The sequence below is a fragment of the Rhinolophus sinicus genome, chromosome 14 (assembly GCF_057876585.1).
Source record: "Rhinolophus sinicus isolate RSI-liver-muscle chromosome 14, RSI-T2T, whole genome shotgun sequence".
NCBI classification, from domain to species: domain Eukaryota; kingdom Metazoa; phylum Chordata; class Mammalia; order Chiroptera; family Rhinolophidae; genus Rhinolophus; species Rhinolophus sinicus.
In genome coordinates, this window is record NC_142514.1 from 138181432 (window position 1) to 138205821 (window position 24390).

Sequence of the window (24390 nt, forward strand, 5' to 3'; positions counted from 1 at the left end):
AGAAAATGGTGACCACTGGTTGCTGCTGGGGAGTGGAACCGCTGGTGGCTAAGGGTGGGGAGAGAGAGCGTTTATTTCCTTCTCTGTATGCCTCTTATCAAAAACAAGAACACACTCCCCCATGTTGCTCACTTCACTGCCTGAGAATAGGAAGGCCACCTAGGGCCAGGGCTAGAACAATTTCCTTCCTCAAGACTATAGGGCTGAAGTAGGAGCTAGAGGAGGGACCCAAAATTCAGAGCAGAGTGGAGTTGCAAGTTGAGTGAAAAACCATGAGCAAAAGGGCAATTCAAGATCAGGACATGAAAGAGACCGAAAGCAGCTACTGGAGGGAGATGGGGTCCAGAACCAGAAAACAAAGCACCAGGGAAACAGAGGAACAAGAGCAAACTGGTGAAGAATAAAGTGAGAGGTGTGTGAGAAGAGCCAAGGACAAGAGGCTGAGGCAAGAGGATGGAGGATCCGTGAGAACATAGGATCAGCTCAAGGGCCCTGGGCAGCAAGTTGCCGGCCAAGGTAAAATTCATGTCAGCAACGAAACAGAGTTGGTGGGTGGGCACATAAGGGATACTGTTCTACGAGAACTCTCCCATCTGGGGGTACTCCTCGATGATGCTCTAGCCTGGGGTTTAGTGATTCTGAGTGGCCACGTGTGAATGGTTTGCTCTGGGTGAGAGTTATAGCAGTAATTCTACTTCCCCCAAAGCTGAGGCATGTAGTTATCGTCTCATTGAATATTTTCTGAGAAACCTTGCAAATGAGCAATGGGTTTGATGTGACTTTTACTCAGCAAATAATCTAAGGTAATAACTTAAGTCCTTTTCATTATAGCTATTTGAACAATTTGAACTCAGACTCCTGATGACCTGCTTCTGGATGCTGTGTCTAAACTTTGTCTGGGCCAGCACTGCTCCTGGTACCCCACACTCCAGCATGGTCTTCGGCCAGTACCTTTGGAAGGGTCACTCTAGCTCTGTGCACAGGACAGGAATAAGTCCAGAAACAAGTTTTCTCGGGATCTCTGCATTATAATAGATTGGAGATAATGCCTGTAGGTACTGTTGTGGGTTCCTGGCCCTGGCCCAGGAACACACAACTCTGCAACAATCACCACTGGGCTTGAGCAAAGAGTAATATGAGGTTCAGCTACAAAAGCTGCAATAGCTAACCATGGGGACTTTGTTCCAGGGTGCAGTGGGAAGTGCTTCTGGGGAACCCAGAGCATCATCTGATGTAGGAAGATGTAATGGTCCCTAAATGGAGTGTCTAGAAATGGCTAAGTTGATAGACGCCTGCAAGCTGTTGCTTGGTTTGAGTTTTCTTGCACAATTATCTTTTATTTGTGGGATAAGGTCTAGGTTTTGGGGTGCCTCAAAACTGACAGATATTAGTGGGGAAATTATAATTTTTTGAAGGGGATACAGCGAAAGAAGAGAACTAAAAATAACTGTTGAATAATTAAGTGTTGGGCCTCTACCATCAACCAATATTGTTTATCAACTTATTAAATAATAGATGTTAAGTGTGAAAATCCTTGGGTGAATCTCAGACATTGGCGAATCCCATGAAATGCTATTACTAACCATTCCCCTCCCTGCACCTCCACCAGGCATTCTGAGATGTTCCCCGTCTATGTGGCAGTATTTGGAACTCACTTGGGAAAAGTTTCATTCCATAAATCCTGGCAGAGAGGCAGGAAGAGATAAAGGAGTTTGAACTCATAGAGATTGATTTGGAGAGGGGTGTTGATGAGAAATTTTGCAAATAAGTGGGTTATTGTAACTTGTCCACAGACTCAGGGGAAAGCAATTTATAAACTGGCATAGAGTTGGAGGCAGAAGAAAGGAAGCAAATTATCCCCAATTGTTATTTTCTGCAACATCATTCTCTTCATCTTTATACATTGTTATTTCAGCCAAAAGTGCCATCACTTCCCTACTAATTCAGGTTTGAAGCCTCATGCTGTTCCACCCGACTGGGAAGCTTTCCCTCATTTCCTAGCTCCTTGTCCCATCTTTCCTTACAGATCCAGTTCAAGAGCCACCTCATCCATGAAGTCCACCCAGCCCATGGTGATCTTGTTTCATAACTTCTCACTGTCAATTCTCATCAGTGTTCTAAAAACTGCAGGTGCCCCGAAAGCACTTGAAAATGTTGGCCTTAGTTATTAAAAACAGGCTGCTGTGTGAGAATCAGCCCTTAGGCAGCAGACTCCCTTAATGTAAGGTCTAGAGTATCACCTGGTCTTCCTACCCACATATCACATTCTGGGCCTGAGTCCCTGGTTATATTTTCTAGGACCAGATCCTCCTCTTCCAGAAGAGGGGATACCCAAATGAGTGGGAGGTCCAAAGCACAGGCCTAGAATGAAATAAATCTAGGTCTTTTGTGAGGGATAGGTCTGTGAGCTCAGTGTGAGTGGCCCATCCAAATTCTGAGGGGCTCCCACTGAATCATGTGTACTGGATTGGCCCTTGGCATCGCTCACTGTCAGCGTGCCACTGCCTTCTGTACCGTACCTCAGACCACCTCAGACCGTGACTGTGAAGTGGGCCGGAACTGGAGGCCCTCTTGGGGTCCTCCCAGAAGAGTATGCCTCCGTGGGCACAGAGCTATAGACTCCAGGAGATCTTGCTCCCACCTCTCACTGGTATGGTCCCCTGAGGCAGAATGTTGAGAACAAAGGAACAGGACAGCCACAACACAATAAGATCTGGGTAGTGAAGAGATCCAAATTTGTTAAGCCAAAGAAATCAAGAACAAGCAAGAACCAGAAGTCAACAGCCAAAAGTTCTTCAAAGTTGTGGAGAACAACCAGGGAGATGACCCCACAGTCCAGTAAAGAGTAACTAGAAGAGCCATGACATGTAGGGAGAGGTGTAGAGAAGACTGAAAATGTGCAGCAAATGAAGGTGCCTTACAGTGAGGCAGCGTTGGAGCTCAGGTTCAGCTGCCTCCCAGTCCTTTCACCAGGGTGGGAACCAGTCCTGAGCTGCCCTGGTGGGAAGGCTTGTAGAAGGTGATGGCTGCAGAAGCTGGCTGGTAGGATAGTGGATTCTGGGATGGGGCACAGGCAGAGGCATTTCCCCACCAGCTTCACACTGGAGATGACGCCACGTTTCCGAACTTGTTACCTTTTTCTTCACACACAAGCTACGTTTCCTAGTTTCTTTTGAAAGATCAGAAGGAAAGTCAAGTTTTTGAGGTTTAGGGTCATCCTTCAAAATACCTGATGTAACTTTGGCAGAAATTTTCCTCATGTTCAAGTTTTCTTTCAGAATGAGTCTAACAGTTTCTTTATCTAACTTTAACTCTTCAGCCATCATCCTCACTGTTAACTGCCTGTTTGAACAAACTAAGTCCTTGACCTTCTGGATATTTTCATCTGTACGGTGGGTAACTGGCCGGCCACTTCGGGCATCATCTCGAACATCCTCCCGCCCTTCTTTAAACCTTTTGTGCCAGTCAAAAACTCTGGCCCTCGACATGACTTCATCTCCATAAGCTTCTTTTAAAAGATGGTGGGTCTCACTTGCAGACTTGTTCAATTTCACACAAAATTTGATACTAATCCTTTGTTCTAAATAGCGGTCACTCATTCTGGCACTTAACACAGGAACGTTAACAGGCCACGATTGTGGGGGGAAAGACAGAGGGACCAATCGCTATAGTGCTGCAGGTAGAACCACGTCACTATTCTTGCTCTTCTGGAAACCTCACCAGAAAAGTGTAACTGCTTTTCTGAGTTTTCGCCTCTCAGCTTTCAGTTGAGCCTGGGGAGGCCCGTTCTGAGAAGCTAATGGGGCAAAAGAGTAGCTGTAAAGCTAGGAAAACGCAATCTCCTATAACCCACGTCTCCGTCCAACTCGTGCACGCAGATCTGCCGGGAGTGCACAAATCAGTTACCAAGGTCGTCTCGATTCTGCGGCCCTTAAAAAGTCTACGGCGATTTCTCCAACAGAGGCTTAAGTGGTGGCATCTTAAGCAAGCAAAGAGCGATGCACCAGTGATGTAACCTGCAGGCTTGCCACAGACCTGCAGAAACCCTCGCATGCCAAACCTACCGGAGCGGCCAGTACTCGCCTGCTTTAGAGTCCCAGGAGACACGCCCGCATGCGCAATTTCCTCCCCTCGCGGACAAGGCCTGCGCAGGCGCACTGTGGCAGCCCGCGCCAGGCCCCGCCTCCACCTCACCACACCCGGGCAGGCGCGCTTCCGTGCGTGTGCCCGCCTGCGGAGAAGTCAGCGGAAATGAAGGGGCGGGGGAGGAAGGCTGAGGGAAGAGAGGGCACCCCCGGGCGCCAGGGTGCATTGTGGGAAGGAGGCGGCAGCGTCCCGGGCGGGCGGGAGGTGCACCAGCGGCGGCGGCGGCGGTAAATCCTCCCGGCCACTCACAGCACTGTGGAGCCGAGTCCCCAGCTCGGCCTCGGACCGCGGCGCCCCTCCTGCCCCTCGCGGCTTCTCGCCCGCCCGCCCCTCCCCCCGGCGCGCCGGCCCTGCCGAGCCGGCAGGCCGGCCTGGCTCCCCTCCCCAGCCCCGACGGGCGGGCGGGTTGCCCTGAGGAGGCGGGGAGGGGAGCGCTGGGCCGGCCCGCGGGCGGGCTACAATGCCGAACTTCTGCGCTGCCCCCAACTGCACGCGGAAGAGCACGCAGTCGGACCTGGCCTTCTTCAGGTTCCCGCGGGACCCGGCCAGGTAAGGTGCCGGCGCGGAGCTGGCAGTCCCGGCCCACCTCCGCGGTGCGCGCTGCCAGCCGCCCTCCCCGGGCAGGCTCCGGGCTAAGAAGGGTGTGTGTTGGCGGATGGGGTGTGGGGGGCACACTCGTGGACCCCAGCCTCAGACTGGGGTGGAGAACGGGCCGCGAGCACTGGGCGGGCGGGCACCCGGGGACTTCGGAGCACGTGCGCCGATGAGGGTGCGGCGCCTAGGACACCACCCGAAATAAGAGGCAATTGGGGCGGCGGGCAGGCAGGATAAGGTGGGTTCTCGCCCTGGTTAGCTTGCTGTGTGACTTCGGGCAAGTCGCTTTCTTCTCTGGGGTTTAGTTTCCTGAGCTGTCAAAAGAGGGACCTGGAGTTTATGGTTATGGTCACCGGGGCCCTTCCCTCTTCTACCCCCTTCTCCCTCCCCCACCCCCCCGAGACATTTTCTTTTTAGAGTCCGGCCACCTTCTTTGATCGCAAGTTAAGTCACAGTTACTCCCTCCTTCGGACTTGTTCATGGATCAAATTCTGGCTGTGACCGTTACTCATTATTTCACTTGGTTATTGTGGGGATAACGGGGAGTGGGGTACGTGTGAAGGCACGGGAATTGGTATTGAAACCTCTTCCTTGATGTAACTTACATTCTCTGACTAATATTTAGAGTGAAAGCGTAGGGACTGTGTTTGAAAGGCTGAGGATTGTTCCTTGGTCTCTCGTTGATTTCATTCATTTCAAATCAACATCCCCTGTATGTGTTAGGTGCTGCAAACCCAGAGGTGAACCAAGCAGTGTTGCTGCCGGCAGAAAGCTCACAGTCCATTAAAGAGACAGATACGAGCAGGTGGTTATAATAAAACATGGTGTTTATTACTTCCACAGGTGTTTACTGAAGGCCTACTATGTGCTGGCCAGGCATTGTTTTGAGCACTGGGAGTGTACAGATGAACAGTTCAAAGTCCCTGCTCTCATGGAGTTTACATTCCACTGGGAGGGAAATAGACAAGTAAATACACAGTGTGTCAGGTAGTGGTAAATATTATGGGGAAAAAGCACATGTTGTGTGGGTAGGGGAGTAGAGAACAGCAGGGGAGGCACAATTGTTATTTTAAACAGGGTGATCAGAAAGGGCCTCACTAAGGTGAATTTGAGCAAAGACCAGTGGTAGGTGAGGGGGCCAGCCATGGAGATAGCTAGGGGAAGAGCATTCCAGTCTGTGGAAACAGTAAATATAAAGACCGCATGCTTGTTAGGGGTACAACCTGAAGTGCATGGACTGCTGCTTTAAGGAAGGAGGGAGAGGGAAGAGATGGGGAGGGAGGGAGGGAGGGAGGGAGGGAAGGAGAGAGAGAGAGAAAGTGTGTGTGTGTGTGTGTGTGTGTGTGTGTGTGTGTGTGTGTCTGTGTGTGTGTGTGTTAGGGGCAAATTGTGTAGGGCATTGTAGGTCATGGAGAAAACTTTGGTCATTTATTCTGAGTGAGATAGGAAGTCATCGGGTATAAAGTAGGGAGACACACTTTAAACAGAACCACCGACTGCTGGTTTAATAGATTGTAGGGAAGCAAAGGTGAGATCAGGAAAACTGGTTAAAGGCATCTGCAGTAATTCAGGTAAACAAAAGAGGAGGTGGTAAGTTGCATTTGAGATGTGTTATGAAGGTGAAGCCAACAGGACTTTTGAATGGTTTAGGTGAAGGTTGTAAGAGAAAAAGAGAAATCAAGAATGACTAAGGTTTTGAATCTTAGCTTACAGAGCTTTAGGAAGACTGGGAGGCCCAGGTTTGGTGGAGAACTGCTAAGAATTTGGTTCGGGTCGTGAAGTTTGAGAGGCCTGCTGGACGTTCAAGAATAGATGCCTTCATACCGTGTCCAGAAGTGAACTCAAAATGACCCATATTTAGAGCAATGGCCTAAATATTTAAGAGGTAAAACCATAAAAAGAGACACAAGTCTGGGATTTAGAGACTTCCAAACTGAAGGTTGTAAATACCAGTCTTCTCAGTTTATAGAGGGTATTTAAAGCCGTGGTCCCAGGTACATAATGCAGAGTAAATCTGAGGATTAAGCCCTAGGGAGTTCCTAGGGAGAAAAGCTAGGCACTAGCTCTGGAGAGCGAGGAATGGCTTTTGGGTTCTGTGGGAGCAGAGAAGAGGAGCATCTTCGTCTGATTGGGCTAGCCCAGTACACATTATCTTCATCTTACTCAAAGTTTAGCCCAAGGGCATTCTTGGGAGTGTATTTCCTTGCATAATGAGGGCACCACTAGTCAGTTCTGGACCACAGGTCATTTGTGTCCATATATACTCCTTAACGGGAAGTACGGCCTATAGGGGCTTACAGTCTTGGATTGGGAAGTTTTTAGATCTAGTACAATATCCCTTGAAATGGAATTCCCTCAATAGTAGCGGCTTTTTAACCTTTTTCTGGGTCGTTGTTCTCTTTGAGAATCTAATATAAGGACTCTCACTTGAGAATAAACATAGAGACACACTTTTGCATTCCGCTGTCAAGGTATTTATGAACCCTTTATGGGCCCTGTGCATTCCTGACAGGTGGGTTTTTGATAAAAATCTCCAGTGATGGTTCTTTGCTCTGTGAGAGGACACATGAGGATTCTGGATAGCTTTGGCTATTGTTTCTTCCTTGTTTTGAGTGGAAATATGCCTTCCTATAATTTATGCTTTGGAAGTCCTAGTTTTGTCCCCAGTGTCACCCTGAGCAAATCTGTGCCCTTTTCTATGCAAGCTCTTTGAGTATTTCAAGACAAATTATGAACTTGTCTCAACTTTTTAAAACATTTTCATTGAGATATAATTCACATATCATACTGTTCACCCATTTAAAGTGTACAATAGTTTTTGGTGTATTACATTATTTTTTACAATTTTGGTAAAATATATATGACATAAAATTTGCCATTTTAACCATTTTTAAGTGTATGAATCAGTGGCATTAATTAGATTCACAATGTTGTGCAACCATGACCATTATATATTTCCAAAGCTTTTTCATTACCCCAAGCAAAAACCCTGTAACCATTAAGCAATAACTTGCCCCCACCCCTTCTAATCAACTTTCAGTCTTCATAAATTTGTTCTGAGTATTTCATATAAGTAGAATGATACAATAATTGTCCTTTTATGTCTGGCTTATTTTACTTAACGTAGTATCTTCAAAATCTTAACTTTTTATCCAAACCAAATCTCCTCATACTCTAGGATTTCAAATTCTACTGTATTGGACAGTTTTTTCCACCATGCCCAGAGTTAATTATAATAAAGAAGTAGTTTGCAGAGGTGTTTATTGAGTTAATAACAGTATTTTTAGGGTTATTAGTTATAACCAGTTTTTTTCTGTAAATGGGTTGTAGGGAAGGTTGGTAAAGGGTGAGATTGCTAACCTGTTTATCCTTCAAAACTTAACATTTTTTTACTAACAATAAAGATAAATATATTTAATGCTATTAAATAGTATATTTCCCATTCATCATATTTATAAATTCCATGCACACTTTTAGAAACAGCTATTTAGAAGTAATTTAAAATTCAAGAATGTAATTAATAAAGGGCACAACGTGGAATTTCAGACCATAATAGCTCTTATTGGTTTAGAAAAAGTGGCATTAATATGTCCTTTCTTCCTTCCCTCCCTTCCCCACTTTCTCTCCCTCTTTTCTTTCCTTTTCTTTTTTTTTTTTTTTTCCTTTCATTATAAAATAATAGAATCAACTCCCCTTAGGGAAGTGACAGGGAGGTCTTAGATTACCTAAAATTTAAGTAAAAAGAAAAAAAATAAACCTGCCTAAACTTCGATTGCTCCAGAATGGCTTGAGGAATGCCAAGGCTTGGCTGGAATCTGGGGGCAGTTCAGTGGCTCATCCCCAGACCTGGTGAGAACTTACAAGTGGACCTAATGAATTGCTCCTGTTAAAGAGAGTTGGGCAATTGAAGCCCTCTTCTTCCTCCTCAGGCAGTTAGAACTAACTCACCCCTGAAGTGGTGAGGTCTTTCAAGATTCTTTTAGTAATTTAATCAAAGGTAATTGGAAGTCGATGTACTCTCCCCTGTAAAATGTAAAACATTGGTTTTCTGGGCATTTATGAGGGTCCCCAAAACCCTTTCAAGGAATCCACAAGGTAAAAAGTATTTTTATAATAACACTGGCATTATTTGCCTTTTTCATGCTCATTCTCTCAGATGACCAAAGCAGGCATAGAAAGGTTAGCTATTTGTTCAAGGTCTCACAGGAATATCTAAAACCCCAAGAGTAGGATTAAATGGGTAATATTATCTGAACTTATTTGACCATTAAACCCCCCTTTTTTTTAATGGAACACTTTTTTGACTAATGTTCCTTAGAATATGTTTTTGGAAATGCTGCATATTATTAGGAGACCATTGAAGGAAAAAGTTGAAAACAAAACTTAAAAAGGAGTGGTCGATGACGGTTGAATAGTATTTGTTGAAAGGGTGATTAAGATGAGGATAGAAAGTGACCATTGGATTTGGCAGGATGGAAGTCATGAGTAATCTTAAGCAGTTTCAGGGGAAAAGGGATAAAGCAGTAGCCTCTTTGGAATTGATTGATGAGAGATAAGAAAGTGGATACAGTGAAAATGGACTCTAGCTAGTTTTACTACGTAGAGGATCAGGGTTAAGGAAGTGTTTAAGATGGGAGATACTAGACCCTGTTTATACTGATCGTCATAATATGGTAGGATAAATACAGGATGTTGAGAGACCATCTACATACAGAGGTAGAGGAGAGTCTTACCTATGGAGAGGTAGAGGAGAGTCTTACTTACCTGGGTGTGTGTATACATGCACACACACACACACATCTGAATCAGGAAAGGTTTTCCTCAAGAAATGACATTTAGGCTATGATCTGATGGCTGATCTTTGCATAGGCTTTCCTGTGCAAAAGAAGTGGGGAAAAAAGCAACAAGAAGAGGGAACTAAGATGAATAAAGCATGGGGAACAGCCCTAGGATAGAAAGGAGCACAGTGCATTCCTGAAACTGAAGTAAGGCACGCGAGGGGACAGAGAATGGAAGGGCGGTGCGACATAGTGGAAAGACAGACAAGGTCCAGATTGTGCAGGGTCTTCTAAACCCTGAGGAATTGGGTCTTTATCCTAAGAGTAATGAGAAGCCACAAAGGATCATAAGCAGGGAAAGACATTCTGACATTGGCTTTTTAAAACATTTATTGTGCAGCAACGAGAAGGGGTTAGAGAAAGACAAAAGACCACTTTGGAAGTAGATGGATTTGGGGAATCATTCTACTCTGCTAAGAGAAAAGGCTGCAGAGTATAGAGTACAGGGCACAGAACAGTGACAAGGAGAGCTAGGAAAGGGGGAACGTTGGTTAAGAAAAAATTGAGAGATAATTGTGTGTGTGTGTACTTATATAAGCATGTTAGTGTGTATCTACATATAAGTATATAAATGTATATATATTTATCTATGAGCATAAAAGCATATATATGCTTGTTCATATGTGTACATATATTTTACATACATATATTTATGAACATATATGGGGGTGCCAAAAAATGTATACATATGACTTGTAGTCATCTTTTGCTATTGGTATATATTATTACAATTTTAAAACAGTTTTTTTTCCTTTCTTAAAATTTGTATACATTTTTTGGTACCCTCTGTACATGAAGTCTGACAATTCAGTTTGCGAATTTGTTGTAATGATATTGCTAACTTTTTTTTAATATCAGAGGGATTATTCATTATGAATTTGTACCAATTGGACAAACACTTAACCAAGTTTACTATTTGGAAGTGCTGAAAAGGCTGCGTGAAAAAGTTAGCCAAAAACGACCTGAACTTTTCACCAACAATTCCTGGCTCTTGCATCAGGACAATGCACCAGCTCACACAGCACTGCCTGTGAGGGAGTTTTTAGCCAGTAAACAAATAATGGTATTGGAACACCCTCCCTACTTACCTGATCTGGCCCCCAATGACTTCTTTCTGTACGTGAAGATAAAGGAAATATTGAAAGGAAGACATTTTGATGACATTCAGGACATCAAGGGTAATACGACGACAGCTCTGATGGCCATTCCAGAAAAAGAGTTCCAAAATTGCTTTGAAGGGTGGATTAGGCGCTGGCATCGATGCATAGCTTCCCAAAGGGAGTACTTCTAGGTGACCGTAGTGATATTCAGCAATGAGGTGTGTAGCACTTGTTCTAGGATGAGTTCACGAACTTAATTGTCTGACCTCATATACATGCTCATAAGTATATGTATGTATGTAAAAAAGACTTATTATGGTCATACATAATTTTCATAACTTTATTATAAAACATACACATATATATGTGTGTATATATATATACACATATACACACATACACACACACACACACACACACACACACACACAGAGGGTGCCAAAAAATGTATACACATTTTAAGAAAGGAAAAAACTGTGTTAAAGTTGTAATACTCAGTATATACCAATAACGAAAGATGAATACAGTAATGTGTGCACATTTTTTTTGGCACCACCAGTATATATACAGAAGATTAAATTATAAGTGTATGGCTTGTTGGATTTTCAGAGTGACATGTCCATGAGAATTTTTCCCAGGTAAAAAAAAAGAGAGACGGGCGGCTGGTAGCTCAGTTGGTTAGAGCACGATACTCATAACACCAGGGTTGCCGGTTTGATCCCTGCATGGGCCACTGTGGGCTGCGCCCTCCACAATTAGATTGAAATAACTGCTTGACTTAGAGCTGTTGGGTCCTAGAAAAACACACTTAAAATAAATAAAAAGTTAAAAAAAAATTTTAAAAAAGAGAGAATATTACTAATATCCCAAACTCCCTCTTCCCAGTGGTAGCCACTGTCTGACTTCAACAGATAGTTGGTTATTGAGAATGAGAAGAGTGATGGGGAAGCTGTTTTTTCGATAATGACATACATAGAGAAAAGTACAAAAATGGTACTTTAGAGCTTGATGAAATTTTACAAAATGAACATACTCGAAAGTGTAATTAATTTAGCTCTTAGTATTAGAAAGCTGTTTCAACTTAGTTCAGAGACAATACATGCAGTAGTATCTATGTGGAAGGTCTCCAGAGATCTGAGAATTAAAAAACAAACTTACCTCTAACAGTATGGCAAGTTATTTTATAGTGCGACAGTTTTTATACTAAATATTTGGATATTGAAACATGAAATGCTTATAATCATATTGCACAACTATGTAAATATATGATTAAAATCCAGACACCTTAGGCATTATTACTATGTGTAGTAATACTTTTTGGCTGAATAAAATGCTGTACACCTTCGGTATGGTTTTAGTTTAGGTTCGATAGTCCAACATTTCACTATGGTTTCTTTCACATACTGAGAATGGAGGGAATTAAGTGTTGGGGTGTGTGTGGGGGAGGGGTGAAGTATAATGTTAAGACAGGAAAATATACTATGATATGATTATAAAATGAAGGTTTTCACATTTGTGACACAGTTTATTCACCGCAGAACCTTTATTCTTAGGAACTTGAGGAATGAAAGAAAGATCTAGTTGCAACCTTTAGCAAATTAACATTTTTGTGCCTTCATTTCTTCATCTGCGCAAAGGGGATAATAATCATACCCCCTTTGGAAAGGACTTAGAGTAGTGTTAATAATAATTATTATCATTATTATTATTATTATTGTTATTATTTGTTTTTCTGCAGATGTATAAGCACCAAGAGAGTATGGACCTTGCCTTGTTCACTATCTTCAATACCTTCTGTATACTAGATTGTGTGGACACAATCCCTGCATTCGTGGAGCTTGCAATCTAGTTTGTACATATCATTGTAAATAATAAATCATATTCGTACTGTGTTTCCCCGAAAATAAGACCTACCCAGACAGTCAGCTCTAAAACATCTTTTGGAGCAAAAAGTAATATAAGACCTGGTATTATATTACATTATATTATATTATACCCGGTCTAAAATAATACCCAGTATTATATTATATTATATTATATTATATCTGGTATTTCATATTATATTGACCCAGTGTTACAGTAACATAAGACCGGGTCTTGTATTAATTTTTGCTCCAAAAGACGCATTAGAGCTGATAGCCCGACTAGGTCTTATTTTCAGGGAGACACGGTAGTTGTGCAGCTTTTTATTTATACTGCTGATGATTGAGTCCTTTCTGATACTAGGAGTCCTGGTTGTTGAAAGACTCAGGTTTAAGTTCTAGTTTCGTTGCTGATTTTGTACATGACTCTGAGCAAGTTACTTCTTAATCTTGTCTGTAATTGAATGTACTAAATGATATCTAAGGTTTCTTCCAGCTCTCACTTTGTTATTAATCAATTTCACTAAATTATGTTACATTCTGTGGGTAGAGGAGAGAGGGGATAGTGGTCCATAATATGTATTTGCCTTAAAACTGCTGAAATTTAAATGTTGAGCTCATGTTCCAAAATTGTATTTTGATTTGTTTTATAGATGCCAGAAGTGGGTGGAAAATTGTAGGAGAGCGGACTTAGAAGATAAAACACCTGATCAACTAAATAAACATTATCGATTATGTGCCAAACACTTTGAGACATCTATGATCTGTAGAACTGTAAGTAATAGGAGGGTTTGGTTTCCCTCTTTCTCTTTCTCTCTCTCTCTCTCTCTCTTTCTCTCTCTCTCTCAGTAACTGGTTGGAAATGTAAATCTATTGTTAGAGGGTATCCTTACATTCCACTTTTTTTTTTTTTAAGACGAAGACAAATTTAATTTGGAGCTGAATCGTATCTATTTTGTTCTTAGAAACCTGTTGGTTTTTTTTACCCCCTCCCCCGCTTCTGATGCCCCATTCCTACTCACCAGAAGTAGCCACTTTTAAACTTCTTGTGTAGCCTTTAGAAAATTTTAGATTGTTATAAAAGTGTATATTTAAGGTAAAGTTGGCATTTTTATTTGGAGCAGATTCTCTAGAGCTTTTTTATGAGTGAAATCTTCATCAAGGAATGGAGCTCTTTGTCTTCATGTTTTTGTTTTTGTATGTAAGACCCAATCCTTAATTTTTATGTGCTAAATATAACAGGAAGCAAATCATACAATTAATGTAAAAAAAAAACAAAACATTTCCGTCAATAATTTGCAATTTCATATCAAGACCTGAATCTCTCTTACTAACAGTCTTAATTTAATACTGTTAACTGTGTGAATTTGGCCACGTCAAATTCCCCTCTTTAGACCCAATTTCTAATGAGATTAGACAAGATAATTCCTGACGTCTAAGATTTTTAACCCTCTGTGATTCTGTTATTACTGTGATTCATAAAAGGTACAAATAGGGCAGATTTGATTGAAATGGAGCAGACTTAAAACACTAAAAACTATAGGAGGACAGTTTTGTTAAACAAATAATATATTCGTGTTTAGGTATAACTGATATATCATCCCAGATATTGGGATAGACATAAACTTGATTTGAAGGTACACTATATATTGTTATGCAGCAATTTATTTTGATATTTTTTTCAGATACATTTTGCAGAGGCATCAGAAAACTAAAGAATGATTGGGTTATTTTATTTCTCAAAATTTATTGAAGCAGATACTTGTGAAGTCATTGGGAGGTGAGCCAATTCCGGTTCAACAGTTTAATCACGAATATTTGAGGGATAATTTTGCCTTGCTTTTGTTAAGAGGGTAATAATGACCAACCAAAATAAGAGATTTCATATGTTAAAAGGCAAACTACTTTTATGTTTTTGACATTAAGGAAAAATATCCCAAATTATTATTTTAAATACACAAGCCATATACATTTTACATTTTTATTTTAGTGATAAATATAGTCTCAATTAGATAATTCCAACAAGATTAATAATGTAAGAAATTTAAAATATAGTTCATTTTCATATTTTTGTTTAGTCAGAGCATAGAACAGAAAGATGAGCTATTTTCACTTTTTAAATTTCCACATGATTTTTCAGTCTTGAATAAATTAATGCAAATGTGAGAAGATGTTTTTCTATACATATAGAAGATAATTGCTATTAAAAGCTGGATTAGGGGTGGCCGGTTAGCTCTGTTGGTTAGAGCATTGTGCTGATAACACCGAGGTTGCCGGTTCATTCCCTGTGTGGGCCACTGTGAGCTGTGCCCCCCTTAAAAATAAAATTAAGTAAATAAATAAAATAAATAAATAAATAAAAGCTGGATTACCCGATATCTATATACAAATGTTTAAGAATTTTTATTTCATTAGTCTGGCATTTAAGATCTCTTCAGTAAACATTTGTGGCTAGTCCTAAAGCCAAATACTATCTTTAATGCTAAAGGAAGATCATTGCTTTATGCTCAAAACTTAATCGAGCAGTTAAAATTTAAATCTGGTACTGAGTTTAAATTATCATGCACATGAATTGAATATAGCTCGTTTTGGCATGTGTACTTATAAAAAGTTGCATGTTTGTCATTCATGTATTCTGTTGTTTGGTCTGTAATGTTTTTGCTTTATAGCAAATTAATTTGATTTGAATTTTAAAATTAATTAGAATGTTTTACCCCTCATCTTCTTATTTAATAATTGGTAGGATATCGAGAGTTGACTGTATATGTGTGTATGTTTGCTTCTGAGGTTTTTGTTAAGTGGGAAAGATGAGACACTTTGGGTATTCTGTAGGTTTTGCTCCCTTCAATGGTTGTGTCCCTAATCAATCCCTGATTCAAACTCCGAGGTAGACTCAGGATAATTGGCCCAGCGTTAGAAGCTGGGTGTGTCATTAAGGTAGATTTACTTCTTTGTGTTTTCTGTGAGGCATGGGATTGAACTAGAAAATAGTGCATCTTAATAGAAATTCTTCCCAAATGTGTTTAACAACTCTTTGGCTAAAACCTAGGATAGTGTGTGTCCTTTAGTTATATAGAGTTGACCCTTGAACAACACGGAGGTTAGGGGTACTGACAGTCCCCGCAGTTGAAAAATCTATGTATAACTTTGACTCCCCAAAAACTTGACTACTAATAGCCTATTGTTGACTGGAATCCTTATCAATAACATAAATAATTGATTGACACATATTTTGTATATGATGTGTATTATCTACTGTGTTCTTGCAATAAAGTAAGCTACAGAAAAGAAAATATTAAGAAAATCATAAGGAAGAGGATATACATTTATAGTATTTATTGAAAAAATTCATATAAGTGTATCGGTGCAGTTCAGTCTTGTGTTGTTCAAGGGTCAACTGTATTCCTTCACATCTTCCTAACTTTCCTGAAAAAATATAGAAATTGTTGTTTTTGTCTGGCATATAATTTGAACATGCTTTAATAGTCAACTTTGAAATAATCACTGCTCCCGAGAAAACTTTTTAAAATGAAGTGTGTTTTGTCTTTATCAGTGCAAATTCGGGAAGAAATTGAAGGCACTGTTTCTTTGAATGAGCTGGGGGGAATGTAGTAGCAGCAGTTATTCATCTGTTACCCTACCTCCTAATAAACTTCTTGTCTCTATCTGACCTCCTTTTGGGCTGGCTGTGGAAGCCTGTCGTCAGCGCTTAGCCAGGTTGTATGGGTTCACAGGAATTAGGATAAAGCGTGATCATCATCCTTCAATGATAAGGACATTAGAATTAGAAGGGGCTTTAGAAATACCCAGTTCAATGTTTGCAAAAGTGTGATTATATTTATCACTTATGGTATGAGTGATTTCAGGTGGCACATGCATCAATTTTTATTGTAGAGTTTTTGTAATATGTCTTAAAAATATAACTAGCCCTTCAAACCATTATTGTATAGCTTTTATTGCTTAAGACAATGTCAATTTAAAAACCAAGTGGGTTGTATAAAACTACAGACGGTATAACTGAAATGGCAAGCATTATTATGATCATTAGTATGTGGACAATTTCATTTTGGGGAAATGTAGATCTAGTTCAATACCTGAATTTTATTCAGAAGAGGAAACTGAGGTCCAAAAAGGGAAAGTATTTGGCCAGGGTCTTGTAATGAGTCACTGGTAGAGTTTGGACTTGTTTCTAGGTCTCTGGGACCTAATCCAGTATTATTACTGTGCCTTGATGTTTCTCAGTAACAGCAGTAGAAGTGGAGTGCACAGCAGATGAAGGAGGAAAGAATTATTATAGAACATACCAGAGGATAGATTATTTGAGAAACGTTTGTGCTTGTTGTAGATTTGGTGAGCTAATGGAAGGGCAGAATAAAGTAGCTGGAAGGGTGAATTAGAAATAATACGCACAATACTTTATTTCTTATGCCTCTCATCAATTCATTTCCTCAATTTATAATAGTAAGATTGCGAAAAGGGCAAATGCAAAAAGAGTTAGAAATAAGAAGCTGATCTAGACTGATATCAATTCTTCACGTCTCTCTTTACATTGTAGAGCTGGAGTTAAAGGAGTACTGGGGAAATCATTAACATAGAATTTTATTTATGTGTGATACATTTTTAAGGACTGTCTCTGAATTAACACACTTTTCTTTTTCAGAGTCCTTATAGGACAGTTCTTCGAGATAATGCAATACCAACAATATTTGATCTTACCAGTCATTTGAACAATCCACATAGTAGACACAGAAAACGAATAAAAGAATTGGTATGTAATGTGCTTTCATCTTTCCCTCCCCCCATAATACTATGAAATCAAGTATAGATGCATCCATGTTAAAATTGAACCAGGTTACTCTCTATTACAAAGATAGCAGTATGGGAAATGAATACTATGATTATTATTGAAGTAGCCGAGATGTAAGATGATTAGTTTGTTTTAGTATTTAAATTGGAAAAATCTTCAAATTTAGCTAGTTGGTGCTCGTTGACTTGGGCCAAAGTGTGCTGTTAATTACAGGCCACTAGTTCATTCCCTTCCTGGGAAGAATAAAAAAAACAAACCGAAAAACTACCTTTTCTTTTGTAGTAAGGAAAGTGGACCTAAGGTATATTTCCGGAACTCAGCACAAATGGATACAGAAAGGGAAAGTATAAAAGTTAAGACATGAATAGTTTTACTTACAGATAAGGACTATCACTATTAAGTACTGACAGGCTTTAGAAAAAGCTTGTAAATCTCCATATATGGCATCATTTATGCATGTTTTTATATTCCTTTGATACCCTTTAGTTATGATTGAAACCTACTCGCTTTTTGTTGAGCTTGGGTGAACAAAATTAAATTACTCAGACTCCTCAGTCCATGGCTTTTTAGTGTCTTTGCCTCCAGCAAGGCCCTTATTTTGTTTATTATTTTTCCTTCTTCCACTATTACCATTCCCATTCCTCCCCTACCTGTTGGTATCTGTGGTGGTGTACTTAATGCATGTCATTTCAATCTACCTACTATGTGGTTTTTTTAAGATAACATCTAATTTTTAAAATTATTTAATAATCTTTTCAAAGAAATAATGGTTAGTTTTATCAATGATTGCTGTACTTGTGAGATATTTTTTTGGTTTCTTCTTGAGTTGAAGGATTTACCTTTTGACCCTTTTTCTAGCTTCTTGAATGTTTAGCGTATATTTATGTGTAGGCAAAGCTGTACATGTCTCTCTTAAGTATGTTTTAGCTATATCACAATTTTAGATGTGTAGTGCTTTCATTATTCAGCTATTAGTGTTTTGTAATTTCCCGTTTGTTTAACACAGGATTATTTTTGTTTTTAGTTTCCAGACATGGGTTTATTTTTTAAAACCATTTTGTATTTTTTATTTCAAATGTTATTAAGTAATACATAGAGAATACATATAGTCTATGTGATGTTGATTCTTTCCAGTTGTTTTGCATCCATTATTGCTATTGAAATCTGATGCCAACCTGATTGTTGTTCATTTTTAGGTGACCTGTTTTTTCCTCCCTCAAAACCTTTAGTATTTTTTTTTTATATTTGACATTTCCAATTTGGCTAAACTGTGTCTACATGTGAAGTTTTATTCTTATCCAGACTTAACATTTTTAAGTTCCAAGGAATCCTCAGTTCTTATTTATTTCTTCATGCATTTTCTCTCCTCTATTTATGTGTTTGCTTTCCTGGGACTTCTCATAGATGAATGCTGACACTAGACAACAGTTCTCTGCAGCAGCTTTCTTCTCAGTAATGTGTACCAGGGTGGGTCAGCCATTTCCCACCCATTCTGGGGCTGTCATTTTCCTGTACTCTGCCCCCCGCCAGGGAACCTCAATACCAATAGCAGGCACGCTTCCAGATCTGCTGTCTGTGTAACTCTCAGCCCCTGGGCTAAGGAGGGGGTGCTTCGGATTGGCTGGCCTGCTGACAGATCCTTGTTACCAGTGTCATGTCCCACACTGTCTAGCAGGTACCTTGCTGTCTCCAGCTATCACTGGTACTGCTGCTTCCCTGCCCCAGAATACTAATGGGGCAGGCTGTGATCTAAGCATTGTAGTGGGTTAGAGGGAGAGAAGAGGACACAACTGGAAAATTCTCTCTCTAACCCTGTGTGTGCCGCTTGGCCCTCTATGCTGTATGCATTCATTTCTCTTCCTACTGGCATTGTGTCACTTTCTGCTTCCCAGGGATTTCTCAGAACCTTTGCGTTAGATTCTGGAATCCAGCAACTCCCTCTTACGTGGCATCCCCCTGGGTTAGATTGGGGTGGGAGGTATGATTTGTGTCCCCTTGGATTTGATCCCAAGTGCCATGGTATATTCATGCCTTTTACTACTAGTAAACCCAACACAAAGTTATGATGATCTAGGTATAAACTAACTTAAATGATATAGTCTTTCCCCTCTAATATTTTATTATAAACTTGGAGTCAGCAAATTATTTTTCTGGTTTTCCTGTCATCTATATTCCTCATAAAGAATGTATGCTCCTGAGAGAATTATATTGGACTCCAAATATGTTGTTTACTTGTGAAGCTACATAACACACTAGAACTCAGTGTTCTAAAGATCTTTTTTCCTTGTCATTAGAGTGAAGATGAAATCAGGACTCTGAAACAGAAAAAAAGTAAGTGATAGTGTTATGACTCAACTTCTGAATGCCTTTTAAAAAGGCCTTGACCTGGTAAGGACAAATAAATATGTTCTCTGTCCGAAATCTACTGTGAGAATGATGTAAGGAAGTGGTGGTCATTGTCGTGTGGTCTCGAATTGTCTGTGAGACTAAAATTCAGTTTGTCTTTGTTGAGTGCCACTGTGCCATATGCTTTACTCTCTCTCCACTGGGTGCTCTCAGTGTGGCAGGGGTGGCAGACACACAGTGTCCCAGTTTAGGGAAGGAAAGGCACCAAAAAGGGCAGAAGCAGAATCTCTGTCCTCCCAGTATGTGGTGTGTAATCATTTCTTGGTAAATATTTAAGGAACAAATGCTGTGGGGACACTTAGCCTTGTAGGGGGTAGGAGTCACAATAGCCTTTGTGCAGGTTCTGATGCCCGAGCTGTGTCACCATAGGGTAAGGACTAGAAGTTATTTGTGTTCGTATCAGTTACGACTATTCCTCCTCCTCCGTCTCCTCCTGCTACTGTTATTATTAACGTGACTTTTTATCGTGTGCCAAGACATGATTCTAAGTACCTTACTTATATTAGTTCGTTTAAATCTCACACTAGCCCTGAAGTAAGTACTATTATTTTCCACCTTTTGTAGATGAGGAGACGTGGACTCAGGCTAAGAAAGGAGGGAAGGGTATCTGCTGATGTAGAGTGGCTTGATACAGGGTGCCAAATTTAGGGAACTGCACTTACTTTGTTGTTGGAGCTTCTAATAATCCATAATGGTTAGAAAATGAACCCAGAGGGGACCACAGGGGCCAGGACTTACAAGGTTGTGTGTATGGCGGTGGTCGGGGCCTTAGTTTTCCCACCCAAATGTGAAGAGATTAGGCTGAGATTTCTAATATTCTACTGTTAGCCTTAAAACTTGCATGAATATGCTTTATATTATATTGGTTTGTATAACTGTCTCATCTCCTATATAAAACTATAGATTAATAGTTTGATAGAAACAGCATCAGCATGGACCTTGCATCCAGACAAGATTGGGTTTGAATTTCACCTCCATCTTTCTAACTGCATCTGCGACCCTGGGCAGTCAGTTGTCAAATGGGGTTGATAACACCTGCCTGTAGAGTGGTACATATAGAATGTCAACGCAGTGCCTCATAAACAGTAATTCTCTTCCTCTTCCTTTCTCTGAAGGGCATGGACTCTCTCTTATTACTCTGTATTCGTGATGTGCCTTGTTTAGTTTATAAGAAGTTGTTTCGCTGCTATAACAGCATTTACATGTAGGATTAAAACCTATCTGTTCACAGTGTGTGTTTCCCCCACTAGAGTGTGTCTTATTTTAATCTCTGTTGTAGTCTGTTGTCCAGGAGGTGCCCTATGAATGCTGAATGGATGAGTTAGTGAATTTTAAATATTTAACTAATCAAGAATATAAAATTTTTTGTTTGTATGGTTCCTCATGAGCTTGTTTTATAAAATTAATTCTTTATTTTCCAGTTGACGAAACTTCTGAACAGGAACAAAAACATAAAGAAATAAATAACAGCAATGCTCAGAACCCCAGTGCAGAAGAAGGGGGTGAAGACCAGGACGAAGACATTTTACCTTTAACCCTTGAAGAGAAGGAAAACAAAGAATACTTAAAATCTTTATTTGAAATTTTGATTCTTATGGGAAAACAAAACATACCTCTGGATGGACATGAAGCTGATGAAATCCCAGAAGGTCTCTTTACTCCTGATAACTTTCAAGCACTACTGGAGTGCCGGATAAATTCTGGTGAAGAGGTTCTGCGAAAGCGCTTTGAGACAACAGCAGTCAACACACTGTTCTGTTCAAAAACGCAGCAGAAACAGATGCTGGAGATCTGTGAGAGCTGCATTCGGGAAGAAACCCTCCGGGAAGTAAGAGACTCTCATTTCTTCTCCATTATCACTGACGATGTAGTGGATATAGCAGGGGAAGAGCACCTGCCCGTGTTGGTGAGGTTTGTTGATGAATCTCATAACCTGAGAGAGGAATTTGTGGGCTTCTTGCCTTACGAAGGTGATGCCGAAATTTTGGCTATGAAATTTCATACTATGATAACTGAGAAGTGGGGCTTAAACATGGAGTATTGTCGCGGCCAGGCTTACATTGTGTCCAGTGGATTTTCTTCCAAAATGAAAGTTGTTGCTTCTAGACTTTTAGAGAAATATCCCCAAGCTATCTACACGCTCTGCTCTTCCTGTGCCTTAAATATGTGGTTGGCAAAATCCGTGCCTGTTATGGGAGTGTCTGTTGCATTAGGAACAATTGAGGAAGTTTGTTCTTTTTTCCATCGATCACCACAACTGCTTTTAGAGCTTGACAGTGTAATTTCTGTCCTCTTTCAGAACAATGAAGAAAGGGGTAAAGAACTAAAGGAAATTTGCCGTTCTCAGTGGACAGGCAGGCATGATGCTTTTGAAATTTTAGTGGACCTCCTACAAGCACTTGTTTTATGTTTAGATGGTATAAATAGTGACACAAATATTAGATGGAATAACTGTATAGCTGGCCGAGCATTTGTACTCTGTAGTGCAGTAACAGATTTTGATTTCATCGTTACCATTGTTGTTCTTAAAAATGTTCTATCTTTTACAAGAGCTTTTGGGAAAAATCTCCAGGGGCAAACGTCTGATGTCTTCTTTGCAGCCAGTAGCTTGACGGCAGTGCTGCATTCACTAAATGAAGTGATGGAAAATATTGAAGTTTATCACGAGTTTTGGTTTGAGGAAGCCACCAATTTAGCAACCAAACTTGATATTCAGATGAAGCTCCCTGGGAAATTCCGCAGAGCTCAGCAAGGTAACCTGGAATCTCAGCTGACCTCTGAGAGTTACTATAAAGAAGCTCTAAGTGTTCCAACAGTGGAACACATCATTCAGGAACTGAAAGATATATTCTCAGAACAGCACCTCAAAGCTCTTAAATGCTTATCTCTGGTACCGTCTGTCATGGGGCAGCTCAAATTCAATACATCGGAGGAGCACCATGCTGACATGTACAGAAGTGACTTACCCAATCCGGACACGCTCTCGGCTGAGCTGCATTGTTGGAGAATCAAGTGGAAACACAGAGGCAAAGATATAGAGCTTCCATCCACCATTTATGAAGCCCTCCACCTGCCAGACATCAAGTTTTTTCCTAATGTTTATGCATTGCTGAAGGTCCTATGTATTCTTCCTGTGATGAAGGTAGAGAACGAACGCTATGAAAATGGGCGGAAGCGTCTCAAAGCATACCTGAGGAACACTTTGACAGGCCAGAGGTCGAGTAACTTAGCCTTGCTTCACATAAATTTCGATATAAAACATGATCTAGATTTAATGGTGGATACATATATCAAACTCTATACAACTAAGTCACAGCTTCCTACTGATAATTCAGAAACCATCCAGAATACCTGAGAGACTTTAAAAATATGCTTTTTGTTATTTCTGATATTTAAAAATATCTAAGAAATTTGAAAATATCTTATAGAGAAGCTGTAAGGTGTGCGTAGGTCACTTAACCACTGAATATCTTGACCTATAGGCCTCCCATTGAGTACATTAGCCATTGATCATTTGCCTGTTTAAATGGCCCCTGTTTGAAATCTCTTGCTTTGGAGAACTACTGTTCTTCCAGAAGATAGCACTGAAAGTGCCATGTTACACTTCTGCGTGATCTCTGCTGATGGCACTTTGGAATTGTTGTTGTTAAGTCAGTTTAGACATAACATTTATTATCACTGTGGATCCAGTTGTCGGGTATTAAATTATCAGTTCTTTGAAGAAGTAAATTTTGAGGAGGTGTGGGAGGAAGGAATGCATTTTATAAAATGTCACAATGAAGCTCACAACTAACCTTTGAATAGCAGTTTTTAATATGCAGTTAAAACTCTGTAATGGACAGTTAAGTGAATTACCAGTGAAACGTGAACTTGCCAAACAGGGTTTTGGTTTATGGAAGAGCCTGCCATTGTTGTTCCACATATGGTTGTTACTGTTTACATTCCTTCGTTGAGCCTTTATCTTCATAAGCTTTTTAGCTGGTATATGTTGAACACTTCTGTTTTCATGGTCAAGACGGGATCAGAGGCCATGGATGCTGACAACTGACTTGTCTGTTTTAGTCTGTCTGTTTCCATGACTATAACAACTGCCTCGTCTTGATTTATAAGAAAAACCTGGAAAACCTACAAAACTGTGTTTTGTGGTTTATCTAGGAATAACACAGAAAAATATTGCTGTTATTTTTGGTGAAGAAAATCAATTTTGTATAGTTTATTTCAACCTAAATAAAATGTGAATTTTGTTTAAAGTTCAGGTACATTATTTTTGGTGGGGACAAAACAGATTCTTGTGGTAAAACCTCTTCAAAAATATCACCTTCATAACTGAAGGTAAGTTCTTATTTATTTATTTATATAATTTTTGGTATGTGGTTCACTACGTGGGATATATAAAAAAACATTTTAATTAAGAAATTATTAAATGTAAACTTTATCCAACTTATTTTTTTATATTATATACTGTATGGCCCATGATATAAAATGTCAAGATTTGTGTAATTGTTGCTGGCTAAAATGTAAATGAATGAATATAATTGCTGAGATGTCACTGAATTATTTTATTGGGATAAGTTAGTGTTATTTGAGTTTCAGCAAACAGAATGGGGCATATTTGTGGAGTGCTGGGTCTTAATGAT

At 40.1% G+C, this 24390-nt stretch overlaps 2 protein-coding genes across 2 annotated transcripts; one reads left to right on the forward strand and one right to left on the reverse strand.

The window, feature by feature from the left end:
- Window positions 1–2714: 2714 nt before the first annotated feature.
- Window positions 2715–3746, reverse strand: GVQW3 (GVQW motif containing 3). Its single transcript, XM_074335750.2, has one exon. The coding sequence runs from the start codon at window positions 3597–3599 to the stop codon at window positions 2967–2969; it is 633 nt and encodes a 210-aa protein (XP_074191851.2). The 5' UTR covers window positions 3600–3746; the 3' UTR covers window positions 2715–2966.
- A 723-nt stretch (window positions 3747–4469) lies between these two features.
- THAP12 (THAP domain containing 12) lies at window positions 4470–24003 on the forward strand. Its single transcript, XM_019726439.3, has 5 exons — window positions 4470–4695; window positions 13194–13314; window positions 17201–17308; window positions 19642–19678; window positions 21175–24003. The coding sequence occupies exons 1-5, from the start codon at window positions 4607–4609 to the stop codon at window positions 23106–23108; spliced, it is 2289 nt and encodes a 762-aa protein (XP_019581998.2). The 5' UTR covers window positions 4470–4606; the 3' UTR covers window positions 23109–24003.
- The last annotated feature ends 387 nt before the right edge of the window (window positions 24004–24390 follow it).